Source organism: Notolepis coatsorum (assembly GCF_963971535.1).
Source record: "Notolepis coatsorum genome assembly, chromosome: 10".
Classification (NCBI taxonomy): Eukaryota; Metazoa; Chordata; class Actinopteri; order Aulopiformes; family Paralepididae; genus Notolepis; species Notolepis coatsorum.
In genome coordinates this window covers 88,652,819-88,666,749 of record NC_140174.1, presented here as the reverse complement: position 1 = coordinate 88,666,749, position 13,931 = coordinate 88,652,819, and the positions used below count along the sequence as shown (strand labels likewise).

The 13,931-nt window shown below is 43.6% G+C and overlaps 2 protein-coding genes across 3 annotated transcripts in view; both read left to right on the top strand.

Annotated features, from left to right (window-relative positions):
• inpp5jb (inositol polyphosphate-5-phosphatase Jb) overlaps positions 1 to 4,435 on the top strand; it is a gene marked incomplete at its 5' end in the record, with an annotated part of 59,392 nt that extends 54,957 nt beyond the window's left edge. The window contains 4 exons of the mRNA XM_084323087.1: positions 298 to 435; positions 617 to 700; positions 789 to 893; positions 1,544 to 4,435. Coding sequence (XP_084179213.1) covers positions 298 to 435; positions 617 to 700; positions 789 to 893; positions 1,544 to 1,885 — 669 coding nt within the window. The 3' untranslated portion in view covers positions 1,886 to 4,435. The remainder of the gene's footprint in view (positions 1 to 297; positions 436 to 616; positions 701 to 788; positions 894 to 1,543) is intronic.
• A 3,441-nt stretch (positions 4,436 to 7,876) lies between these two features.
• Positions 7,877 to 13,409, top strand: mat2ab (methionine adenosyltransferase 2Ab; the record flags this gene model as incomplete). Of its 2 annotated transcripts, XM_084323971.1 has the most annotated exons (9): positions 7,877 to 8,099; positions 8,921 to 8,998; positions 9,164 to 9,286; positions 9,421 to 9,533; positions 9,641 to 9,784; positions 10,556 to 10,774; positions 11,941 to 12,123; positions 12,260 to 12,393; positions 13,100 to 13,409. In XM_084323971.1, exons 1-9 carry the CDS (start codon positions 8,006 to 8,008, stop codon positions 13,200 to 13,202), a joined length of 1,191 nt encoding a protein of 396 aa, XP_084180097.1. In that variant the 5' UTR covers positions 7,877 to 8,005. The 2 variants fall into 2 exon arrangements, with proteins under 2 accessions (XP_084180097.1, XP_084180098.1); XM_084323972.1 differs by lacking the exon at positions 13,100 to 13,409 and having other exon boundaries at positions 12,260 to 12,397.
• Between the last annotated feature and the right edge of the window lie 522 nt (positions 13,410 to 13,931).

Here is a 13,931-nt window from a genome sequence, read left to right as displayed (position 1 = left end):
TATTATATAGTGGTATACAGTGGTACAGAGTGGTACACAGTGGTATATATTATTATTATATAGTGGTATACAGTGGTACACAGTGGTATATATTATTATTATATAGTGGTATACAGTGGTATATATTATTATTATTATTATTATTATTATTATATGGTGGTATACAGTGGTACACACGGTGGCTTTGGCTGTGGAGGTAAGTTAAGTGGGTGAACTTGTGTTATAAAGAGCATTCTGTGTTATATTTTGTTGAATAGATTGTTATAAATCAAAACCTTTTTGAATGTTTTGTTCTAGTTTCCGTATAAGGTGGATATGCCGCTAGTCACTCTCAGTGTGGACGATGAGTGGAACTGTGTTGAAGATGCCATCGCCAGGTTCAAAGTTGCACCCAGCTACGCTCGCAGCTCCTGGGACTGGATAGGTCTGTACAAGGTAAGTGATTTTACACTGATCTGTAGTCAGTCTCTAAGGTCTGGTTTGATGCACATTACATTGCATAGAAATCTATGAGATAAATACATTTTCCTTTTTAATGGAGATAGTGTGGTGGCCATTTTTAACAAATCTACAGTACATGAGCCAGATAGATTTGATTTTGCCTGGGTTTCCCTAGGTGGGCTTCAAACACCACAAGGACTATGTGGGGTACATATGGGCCAAGCAAGAGGAAGTCGACTTCCATCGACAAGAACACCAGGTAATATAGATGCGTTGCTGAATTCACCTCAGGGACATTTTGTTTCTCCTTTGGTAAATCATGGCTCGTTTCACTAACTCTTTTCCAGGTGACCTTTACCGAGGAGGACTTGCCCAAGGGCTCAGGGGACTTTATCTTGGGTTACTATAGCAACAACATGAACACCGTCGTGGGTGTAACAGAGCCATTCCAGGTGATCACAGTAATCATGATATACTGTAGTTTTAATGTAGCGCAACAATGTCTTCTTCACCATAACACTGACCATATTCACATGGCGGCCATTTTGCTTGTTTGCTTGTATGTCATGTGGGAAACTGGGAATCAAGGAAAGGAAGGGTCATCACGTCGGAATACCAGCATTCTATGCTCTGCTTGGTGCCACTTCTATTGAAGGCAGTACTGAGATTCAAAATATACAAGCTATCTGAGGAAATATACATCAACCAATATATCAAACATTAGTTAGTTAACAATGCAACAAATTGCTGACATCCGAGGTAATAACCTGTTCAAACAAGGAGATGGCCGATCCCATTCAACTCAATGTCTGCCGAACTGAACGTTTCCACACATGGCACCAATGTGCGTTCACGTGCTACACAGTGACGTGATGACCCTTCCTTCTGTTATAGTTTCCTTGGCGGGAACAGGGTAGCCTATAAAGGAATCCCAACCGGAGCGTGACATAAGAACAAAATGGTTGCCGTGCGAACATGGTCAATGTTAATATCAGCCATTGAGTGTCCCCCCCATCTTCTCATCACGCTTTTATGGTTTCCTCCGCTTCTCTTCACCCTTCAACGTTCCTCTCCTCTCTCTCTCTTCCTGGCCCGTCTCCAGATCATGCTTCCCACCTCAGGCCTTGACGGCAGCGCTTCAGACAGCTCCGACCTCAGCTTGGAGGACGACAGCACTGTCGTCCTCACGAAGACCAGGTCTCGTAGTCCCAGTCCGGGGAAGGGCAGGCACCGCCACGGCAGTCGCGGAGCCGGTCGCAGTCGTAGCGGCAGCCCGGCGGAGGCTAAGGCGAAAGGGCCGAACCCGGGCGATGACTCCCTCGCCCCCAGCGCCGCCACCACCACCGGGGACGACTCCACAGACGGCCCAGCAGAGGGCAGCACCGACCAGGGCTCTGCCGCTGGAGGGCAACCTGTAGTCAAGACCTGGGACTCGGGGTTGTGATGCAGGCCCCGCTGCTCTCACAGGGCCACAGGGACTCTGGGTTGTGATGCAGGCCCTGCTGCTCTCACAGGTTGTTTTATACGTTTAATGGAAAATAAGACGCAACACGCTCGACTCACCGTTAAATCTAGAACAATGGCCGCTGGATCCTCAATGTAATGAATCATAAAAAAGAGACAAGATAAGCACTCCTATCAGACCTTTTAATAATATATTTAATAATATATTGCCACACGGACGGTAATATATTATTAAAAAAATCTAATTGGAGTGCTGTCCTCGTCTCTTTTTTTGTGTTTTATACATTGTAAGGTATGTTTCCTTTATACGAAATATTCCATTTCTGATGCCATTTCTTTCCAGGACTAGAGTTTGCTTACTTTGCCTTGAGTATTCTTTCCTTAAAGGTGCTATATGTAAGATTTTTGAATGTTTGGAATGGGGACCATGTTGACTCAACAACATACAAATCACATTCAATAACAGCATAATTCCTTTGATTGGTTAGAAGCGGGAGCCTCGCTGCGAAACTTTAAAATTGATTATTTTCTGCACTGCTGCTACTATCACTGGTCAATGAAACTCACTGTGACTCAGTGTGTCCATATTAAGATTGTTTTTGGAGCAAAATTCAAACAACAAAATCTTACATATAGCAGCTTTGACCTGTTCACATTCTCTTCAAATGTGTACCCCTGCCCCCTATCTCTTGTTTTCTCTCTGTCCCTCTCAGGTGCACACGGTGCAGGGAACTCTCACCTGACTCTTACGAAACTCTCAGTCCAGAGGTCATAAGGTGACAAACACGTACCAAATCCCAGTCAAGAGGAAGTGGTTGTTTAACACTTTCTGAAGTCACAACATTAGTTTGTCTGATATTTTCAAACTGTTTATTGGCTTATTTGACCTGGCGGCTTTTGTCACCAGATTATCCATGTGAAATAGCTCCCGCGATTAGGAGCATGGTTTGTTCGATTTTCACAGGAACATTCCTTACAAATAGGATCAATCCCTGTTTGCTTTTTCGTTTAAAGCTGTCCTACATTTCCAGAAAACATTATGTCCACATGCTACATGAAAATCCACTTGGACCAAAGGAATAGGGCCATTGAGACTAATGGTGAACCTGAAAATACTTTTTATTCAAACACCATCCATTTCAATTTTACCATATAAGCCCCACAATAGAATAACACTGCTAAATGAAAATCCTGTATTGCCCGGTCACATATCTCAATATGAGTTCATGAACGGTCAAAATTCAATATTAGCCGCCCTGACAATCCTTCACCATTGGTACTCAGCTTTTAATCTGTTATTGACGCCATTACAGACACAGTATTTAGGGGAAATAATTAAATCATATGGGGGCAGACATGTTGCTTTCACTGCTTCAGATTTAGACTTTTCTTTTTCTGTACCCTGTGTTTTTGAAAAAAAAATTATATTTAATTTTTTTACATTTCAACTTCCTTCCACTGTGTCCTATATTCCATCCCATATATTGATTCATAGGTCGAGGTTATTAGAGTTGTAATGTGTTGGATCATTAGCTTGTGACCTCTAATTCACCATCCTAGACATGCTTAGGACGGTGTGTACTGTAACCTCATTGTGTATGTATGTAATTATGTTGGTGCGTGGTATGTATGTGTTTTTTCATGGGAGTGATTGTGTACGTATGTGTGGGCTTGTGGAAGTATGCGTGAATGAGGTGTGAAAGCGATTGCATGGTTTGCTGGACATACTGTATATTCCGGTACTGTGATCTTGTGCCGTAAAGTGCTGTTTTTGACTCCTCTTTGTAATATTTGTGGCTATTGAGAAGTGTTAGAAAAACGTGATAAGTGTGTGTGTGTGAAAGCAGAAAAACTAAAAAGAAAAAAAGAAATTAGAGGTAAATTTCAGGTATAGAAAATGCAGGATATCCTTGCTTACAAAACAAGAAGACTTTCAATTTCATTGTGTATTTTATGCCTTTTTCCCATTAATATAAAATGAAACGATACTGTATACTTAATTGGAGCTTTGTCTCTGTGGCCTCTTGTGAGGTGATTAGATTGTTTGAATTTTGTCCCAGGTAGTCTGCTGTAATCAGTGCTGTGATGAACTAGGGTACTTGATTGATTCATACTGTACACTGTGTAGTTATAAATGGCTACTCCCCTTATTATGTGAAATGAGATATATTCTGAAAACATAATGTAGCTGAAGAATGTTATTCTATGTGTTTAAGGTTGATAAGAGTATGTAATGGAATAATATGTAACACATAATAGATGACAATCGATGCCAAAAAGATTATTATTCTTACATTATGTATTTATTTTCATATTTAATTCTGTCAAATGAGCCTGAATTCTGCTGGCCAGTGAAATAATTATTTCAGATCAAATGGCACAATTCTATTTTATTGTTATAATGATGTTATTATGATTAATATAAAAAAGAACCTCTTTTCTCCAGTCCAGCATATATGTCATTTCAAATCAAATAATAGGTTTTATTGTCTACAGTGTGGATTGTTTCGTCTCTGCAAGCTTGTGTATAATGGGGACTGGAATTGACTGAAACATCACAGCAGCAGATGTGAGACATTTGGATCATCTAACGGTTGGCGCCGGAAGCTAGTATATTGTGTGACCTTGAAATTATATAAGGTTCTCTGACATTTTAGTCAAAAGTGAGTTATTTATATAACGCTCTATAAACAGGTCTTCGTCTATTTGTGAAGGTAGATTTCTTTTTTTTAAGCAGGTCAAAAAAAGTGCTAATTAAAATGTATTCAGTTTTGCACTGAGGTGTGAAAGCTCAATAGATAGAACTTTTATCATTCCAAGCTCACGTGTGGAGCCTGCTCAAGGGGCAGAGGTTGAACCCCATCAGCCAACTCAATAGTACTGTCACACTGTCCAAAGACAAACTATAACTCCCCCTAAAGCTGCGTGGTCTGTCTGTTCTCTGAGTCGTTTTGTTACCAAGAGCAAAGAAATGATGACCATTGACCAATTACGACTCATTACCACTGATGAATAAATAATGAAAGCTATTTATAAACGTATTATTATTATCATCTGTATTTGTAGATTTTTTTGAAAGGGACAAGCTCAAAATATTGATAACCAAAACTCCTGTGTTTCAGATGTGTGCATGTCTTCAGGGAAAGTCCGTGAGACGACAATATCTGGCTTGTACAAGAATGAGGCAGACAGATGCTGCCAAATGCCCTTTTATCAGTGCTTGTGCAATACTACAAGAACAGAGGGCAGGGTTTGACATAGGTCAATGACAATTTCATGTCACCATTTGTGATCTGGTTGGACTGACCTGACAGACTGATAACCACCTCCCACAGTGGAGGTGTACCTCTTTTAACCTTGAGTGAATCTTATCACCTTCTAGTATATCTGATATGTTATAGCAGTATATTATACCAACTTGGATATTTCCCCGAGTGTAAACACAAAACCAGTCCAAAAAGAAAAGGGCCAAGGCACGCCGTCTCATTGAGAATATAAAAGGCCTTTATTCTGGGGATTGCGAAGAGAAATATGACATCCACATATAGCAGCCTATACTGGCCATCATCGGGGAAGCAACAGGTGATGCCCAAATCCTGCAAATGGCAACAGCAGAAGTGTCTTGCATCATGCATGCGATCCTCTGCAAAGAGACTGTCAACCTTGCAAATTCATGGCTGTGCCCTACATATGAGTGGAGCTCACTGATGCAATACTAGCCACTTGTGTGACTACTTGGTCTATTGACACAAAACAGGCTTTGTGACACATAAGAAACACAGAAATGTGCCTAAATAAACCAAATTGATACAAATCAACTCTTATCAATTGGCAAAATAACAATATGGCTTTCTTTTAGCGAGATTCTTGTCTGCATTATACACGTTAAGATAATGACATCTCATAACCAGTTTCCCCAGACATGCTGAACCAACACAGTATGTAAAACAGCCTTTGATTTAATGATAAGATAGGAAATGAGATTCAGGCTACCTATTTACTTTATCATGAGGATAATAAGCATTCTGTAACATAATAATGTATTATGTCATCTAATAGCAACAACATTCACTTCCATAGAGAGAATCCCGGCTTCAGGTGCAATGTTTCATTATTTTTCTATGCCAGCTGATTGATTGATTGAAAACTTTTATTAACAGATTGCAGAATGGGTACAGTACAGTACAGCTCAATACACACAATTGTTAAGGGGATGCAGACCAGAGAAAGACTTTCGTCTTGTTTACATCAGGGTCCCCCATTTTCAATTCAGCTCACTGACGCCTCAGTGATGCAACACTGGTCTGGGATTGAGACAGTTTGGAGCGTGGCATGCATTACTACCATTGTCTCTGCATGCCCATCGCCCAAGCATAATCCCTCGAAAATGCTTCGTCATTGTGACAAACAATTGATGAAGCAGGATCTTTGCATTAACACAACTTTACTCACATGATTGATGATGTGAATAATTAACAAACCCGTCCCTTGACATGCAAACAATGTGACAGGTCCTCTCATGTGATTCTACCTTGTATAATTTCAAAACCACAAAGTTAATACCGACTGCAGGTGGGGCAGCATTATTATCATCTGTAATTATCTTTATTATTAGCATTATTATCTACAATATTTACATTTATAGAGTGGACTTGGAAAAGGTCAATGTTTTGAGCCTGAAGAACAGCGCTGCTTGGTGAAGTTGACCTTTTCTGTCTCAGAACTTTGCTCTCCCCAAATAAATGAATGGTTAACGCCATGAAAACATTGAAACACTGTTGAACATCATCTGTGTGTACTGAAAAGGTAGCCAATGTTCAAAACGAGAGCTTTTCATTCAATTAGAGAACAGATCATTTCAGCCTCAAGGGGTAAGGGTGAGATTGGAGCTTTTTGAGTAGAGTGAAATTTAATTATGTATGAGATAATATAATATACCCTGACTCTTCTCTCCATTGTCCAGCTTTGACTTGATCATACATTTATTTTCAGCTTGTTGTATTTGGGTACATGTTCTCATGTCCTTATTCCCAGCTTGTTGTATTTGGGTACATGTTTCTCATGTACTGGCTGGAGCATGTTATCAGATTGATTATGCCTGTTTTGGTCTGTACATCACCTTCAAAGTGGTTTCTAGGAAATGCCAAATTGCACATTATTGTCTGGTAGACTAGTTGCAGCCCTAAGGTACAATCACTGGTGTTGCAGCCCTAAGGTACAATCACTGGTTCAGTCACACACACACACACACACACCTGGATTTCCCCAAGGGGATTAATAAAGGAACACTTGGATTTGACACACACACCTTGAAGCATAGTGTTACATTTAAATGACAAATACAATCACTAACAAAGCCAATATTAAACAGGGTCACTGTGTCTACAACACAGTGGAAATATGTATCATCTATTACAAACACCACGTGAAATCTTTCTGCATGTTCAAATAGATTAGCCTACCTGCTCTTTCACAACAAGAATGCCAACAAGGGATCCTACAGATGGTCAGATAAACATTCCGGTGAGAACCAGAACTAACTAACCAGCTGCAATTTGGATATGGATATGGACGCATACGAAAGTGTGTGTGCGTCTGTATGACCTATACGCTACACAACAAATATTTCCGACCTTCAACACGCTATAAATACTTTCCTCTACTTTATTAATGATTTATTTATACTAGTACACACAACTAGATTGTTAATCTCTATAACTGTGTAATAAACCTTCACTAGTGCATTGACAACGTGACGCTGATTGAGTAAGATATCAATATCACGGCAACCCTTTCCCACTTCTTGATAACTTATCACAAGAACAGGCTCCTATGATCGAAAAGTTATTATACAACACTCCACCCCCGGCTCGGTTCAATGGTATCGCCCACCGCCAGGTGACGTCAGAGCCGTGTGGTTTCCACTGGATAAATACTGGCGTCCTGCGCAGGGATCTGTGTGTGCAGCGCGGATAGATGGGTAGAGAGGAGGATTAACAACAGGCCAGGAAAACCTAGGTGTCGACATTTGACGTTATAACAACAAGCTTACGCTACTACTGTAAAGATAATATTTCCCGAAATCCAGCCCTACAAAACCATGATGAACGGACAAATGAACGGTTTTCACAACTCTCTCATTGATGAGGACTGCTTCTTGTTCACCTCGGAGTCGGTTGGAGAAGGACATCCCGGTAAGACGGAACGATTTTTTTTTCTTCTTTTTTTAAGCTTGTCCTTCGGTGTATGCACTAGCAGCTTGTCATCAATGAGATGTATTTCGTTGTTTTTCTAGCAAGTTTTTTGCACAAAGCGGCACACACACAATGCATTTTGGTAAGGAAATGCGAGATCGACATTCACGACAGCAGCACACGCCACTAGCTAGCGTGTATTCCCTGGTTAGCGACGAGCTAGTGGCGCGTGCTGCTGCGAGGCTGGCCGGGGCTCGAGCTCAGCTCCCCGCTTAAAGCAACGCGTCACGGCGCGCGCTTCAACCACTAATGCAGACTAGAACCAGTAACGACGTCAGTCACCATACAGTGTGTCTCGTGAGGCCCGCGTTATTATTTAGAGGCTCTTCTTTACGGCAACGTAATGACTCTTTCGGGGATGAACACCGGCCCTCGTGCGGCGTTGCCGCGCGCGTCGTGTTCTCATTGTTTGCGTGTCGTATTTAGACACGCGCCGTCCTCGTGTTATATATGTATTGTGTTATAACGCTAGTTAATAAGACGACCGTCTCGAGCTGTTACAGTGCTGTTTTGAGTTGCCAGGTGTTCCCCTGTTTGTTGTCCCCCACCCACCACCCCGCGCGGAAATGGCGACCGAGCCCGTGGACCCCTCCCACAATTATGAACACGTGTTGGCGCTAAAAAATTGATGCGGCTAAACCGCAGCGATTATTAATGGAGGCCACTATGAATAGCGTTTTGAATATGTCGCTGTGTTATATATACATTAGGTCTGATTGCGTTGACTGTCCAAAAACCGTGTCGTTGTCCTTGTTTTGCAGACAAAATCTGCGACCAAATTAGTGATGCAGTGCTTGATGCCCACCTCAAGCAAGATCCCGATGCCAAAGTTGCTTGTGGTAAGGAGACAATTCTGTAAACTCATCGAAGCTCATTCTGGTTGCTGCCAGAAGCTGCTTCTGATGATGATGTAATGTCAATTACTTGTAACTTGGGTATTGATTTTAAATGGGTGTGCTTATTTCGTACGGGGGTTGATTTTTTTTGTTCCTTCTCTTTTGCAGAGACTGTTGCTAAGACTGGTATGATCCTGCTGGCGGGTGAGATAACGTCACGTGCCTCAGTGGACTACCAGAAGATAGTCCGTGACACCATCCGCCACATTGGATATGATGACTCTTCCAAAGGTTTGACAGTTTGTTTTTGTTTTGTTTATTATTCTTAAAGCTTTGTTTACACTTCCTCTTTGGATCGCCTCTTGCCCTCAACCGAGCCACTCTTGCCCTGGAGATGATCTTATTATTGTGTCTTCCATGCACAGGCTTCGACTACAAGACCTGCAATGTTCTTGTGGCTTTGGAGCAGCAGTCTCCCGACATCGCCCAGGGCGTTCACATTGACCGCAATGAGGAGGACATCGGAGCAGGGGACCAGGTCGGTAGCCGCAGTTGGAAGTTCATGTGTGTTGTCATTTGTTTTTTTCTGCCATAATCATCACGTTGTTGTCCAGATCCAGACGGTAAACGGCGATCTCTCCACAGGGCTTGATGTTCGGCTATGCCACCAATGAGACGGAGGAGTGTATGCCTCTCACCATCGTCCTTGCACACAAGCTCAACGCCAAGATGGCCGAACTGCGGCGCAACGGCACCCTGCCGTGGCTTCGGCCGGACTCCAAGACACAGGTATAATAGAAGTGTAGATAAGGGGAGCGGGCGGCTAGGTGGTGTAGTGGGCAAGGCACTCGCCACCAGTGTGGAGACGCTAGGATTCGCGTGTTCGAATCCAGCTCTCCACATTGTTTTCAGTTTAGCTGGTCGTCCGCAGTAATACACATTGGCCGTATTACGGGGAGGGAAAACTGAAGGGTGGGGATCGAACGTTGTGAACAAGCGACTCCTACAAGTCGGTTGGTGCGCCTGCGCAGTAGAATCGGGAAGTGTCGGGGGCAGCGTGAGCCTCCCACGCGTTACTCCTCGACACTGAGAGATCGAGCTGCGCAGGTGAAAAGATGCGACTGCTGTTACCTCAAGTACCGGAGGGGACTTGTGCTATGTATGACTTAGTCCACATTGCAGCCGGCTTGTGGGAGGCAAGAAACAGCGTTCGTGACAGGGGAGGGTTGAATTGGATGATACGAAATTGGGATGGGAGAAAATATAGAAAAATGGGAGAAAAAGTGGATAAAAAAAAAAAAAAAACGTGTAGATAAGGGAAGCTTTATTATGGTGTTATCCACAGGACAAGGTTGGGAAGAGGAGGCAGTAAAACCTCCCCCCTTTCACTATCAAAGGGTTAATCCATTCACTGCGACAATACAGAAGGTTAACCGTCTGTAGTGAAAGGTTAACCTTCTGTAGTGTGGTAGTAAAAGGGGTTAATGTAGGGGTGAGAATAAAAGTGTTTACATACTGACACACGTCTGACGTAGCAGTCTGTTCTTGCCCCCCCTGTAGGTGACTGTTCAGTACCGACAGGACCGCGGCGCCATGCTCCCGGTCCGCGTGCACACCATCGTGGTGTCCGTGCAGCACGACGAGTACATCTGCCTGGACGAGATGCGCGACGCCCTGAAGGAGCAGGTGGTCAAGGCCGTGGTGCCGTGCGTCTACCTGGACGACGACACCATCTACCACATGCAGCCCAGCGGCCGCTTCGTCATCGGAGGCCCACAGGTAGGTTCCAGGCCTGTATGGAACGTGCAAGCATTTTTATGGGCGCTTTCACACCGGCAGGGCTCCGGTTCAAGCTCTCTCTCCGTTATGGAGCCTCTGAACCTTGGTGCTTTCTGCCGAACCAGCCTGTGTTTACACCTATTTAAGCAGAAATAACGTTCCGTCATCAACGGGGGGGGGGCCTTACTCAGGCGGAAGTAAACGCAACCATATGAACACAACAGTGGCAAAATGTGCCGTGTGCAAACCGGCTTCAAAGGTTCGGCATTGCATCTGCACCATGCCAATCCACTCAACGGGTAGCGATCTCAAAATTAGATTAGATTAAAATGGATTGCCATTATACAGCACAAGTACAATACACCATTCAACCAGAGTGGATAAATAAATGCATAAATGAATGAAATAAAAATAAACTTGTGATTTGAACCTGTGACCATAGGATCCACAGGCAGCCACACTAACCAGTTGAGCTAAAGGGTTGACTGCGACCGACTAATCCATAGTTGACACTTGTCAAGAGCCAATTGCGCAGTCGTTCAGTATTGGCATTAATAAATGAGATGGCATGTTAATGTCATGTTCTACACGTCTATGATACCCAATAAAACAAGTCATTCGAATAAAGGAAGCCTAGTTTGCTGAAATGATTAATTTTGCACGTATACTGTGTACTCGTGCGCCGAGTCTCACTAAGCTTTTCTCCACGCATATTTCTTTCTGGAGCATTTATTTATCCACTCTGGTTGGGTGTATTGTACTTGTGCTGTATAATAACAATACATTTGAATCTAATCTCAATTTGAGATCAGTTGCAAATCGCTTGCTGTTTGGATCGTGCAATGCTGAGCCTCTACTGTTCTGCTGTTTTTGCTTGTCTTGACAGACTAGAATATGACAAATGACACGCCCACTGATGTCACAGTTCACAAGGAAAAAACAACTATTTCGGTTCCAGCTGATCACTGAATTTTCACATTCCGAACCAATTATTTCTGATGTGAACGTGTACTGGCTGGTTCAAGATTAGGTTTGGTGAAAGGCCTATAAGTGATATTTAAAAATCTTGCATTTAACTTGTTGAAACCTGAAGATACCCTGTTGTATGTATTGTAGACTCACAATCGGACCCTTTAAATTTAATTCCATGCCCTTGTTTCTTCCAGGGGGATGCTGGCCTTACAGGGCGTAAAATTATTGTCGATACCTATGGAGGCTGGGGTGCTCACGGTGGCGGTGCCTTCTCTGGCAAAGACTACACTAAGGTGGACCGCTCGGCTGCGTACGCTGCTCGCTGGGTGGCCAAGTCCTTGGTGAAGGCTGAGCTGTGCAAGAGAGTGTTGGTCCAGGTGAGACAGTGTGACCTGCCTTTTTTATTTTTTATTTATATATATATAAGTTGTCTTTGCTTTGGAGCGAAGAACTTCATCAGAATTCCCGCAGGTCTTTTGTGCTTGTGTGACTTATTCATATCTGCTCCATTAGGTGGCCTATGCCATTGGTGTCGCCCATCCGCTCTCCATCTCAATCTTCCACTATGGGACCTCCCAGAAGAGCGAGAGGGAGCTGCTTGACATTGTGAAGAAGAACTTTGACCTCCGACCCGGCGTCATTGTCAGGTAATATGGGTCCTCTGAGCGTGTTTGCCTGTGACCGCGTTTCCTGGCTCTTTCTATTGGTGCTTTACAGTCTTGCTGTTTTTGCTTGCGCCGTCCCTGGCAGGCTTGGGGGGGCATTTGTATCCCCGTCCTCAGTGAATTTGGTAAACCTAGACGGTGATTCGAGTAACATCTTTTTGCTGCTCTTGCTTTCTGTTTGGCTTCTGTGCTAATCAACTCTCAGGTTTTCCAATACAGCTAACCCCCCCCCCCCCCCCCCCACACCCTATTCTCATTACTAAAGTATATTGCCCAGTGCTAAAGGTTAACTGCAAATCGGGGACAAATCTTTCATTATTTAATTCGGCAGACATGCTAGATGCTTGGCATGACGCTTTGCACTCAAATGGACTTTGTAGGGTCTGCAGATTTGTTAAGTCAAGTCACTTTTATAAATGGGATCAGTGTGCTTTCATCTCCAAGCTGCAGTCCCCAATACTGCTCAAGGAAGAGTTGGGTTGGCAGGGTAAGTGTTGGAAGCTTCATCGGTCCCCACCCCCCACCTTTCTTTACCAGCGGCCTAACAAATCTCCGATTAGCGTTTTTTTCTTTTGTGGCTCTTGACTCTCATTGGCTGATTTGAGCATTGTGGCTGTTGAGTGATGCTGCGTTGTGTCTGAGGTCACTTCCTGCGACTGGTGCTAAATGAGTTTAATATGTATTCCAGGGAGCTGGACCTGAAGAAGCCAATGTATCAGAGGACTGCTGCCTACGGCCACTTTGGCCGAGACTCCTTCCCATGGGAGACGCCCAAAAAGCTCAAATACTAAACCTGTTAAGCTTTTCCCCCCAGGCCTGCTGGTGTATACTACAGAGAAGCCTGCTAGGTACCAGGGGGTGAAAGGCCCTTTAAAAAACGTCCCTCTAAATGGCATAATTTAACCTCCCATCATCCCTTCCCCTTTCTCTGTCGTCACTTGGTTCTTTTTGCTGTCCGTAGTAACGGGGCTCTAGACTGTGCGTAAAATGGTAGCATATGCAACCTTTTGGGGGGGGGGGGGGGGCGGGTGGAAGTTCATATTTTACTTGGTGGCACTAGTGCGAACAGGGGAGAACGTTGAATTGATTCTTCAAAACAAAGATGCAGTCGTGTCATTTTGCACTGCTTCTATTTTTAGGTGAGCGTCTCAGACATGTCTTTACTACAGCCTATAATAACGTTTCCCACCTCCCTGTCCTTGATCAGACCTGGGCAATTACGGCCCACGGGCCACTTCCGGCCCTTTGGGTGTCCGGCCCGCGGTACATTTTTACAATTGGAGATAATGAATATTGAGCAGAATTAAGTTCAAGTTATCATTGGTTCGGCCCTCCAACACAGTTCAGGTTTCTCATGTGGCCCCTTGTAAAAATGAATTGCCCACCCCTGCTCCTGATGATGAGTGTGCGTCCCTGGTGTTTTTACTCTAGTTTCGTCCCGACTTGTCAAGGTTATTCTCCCATCCTGTGACTGCTATATAGCCCAGACGCCGGTTAAGTCTACTGTAGGCAACTCTTAA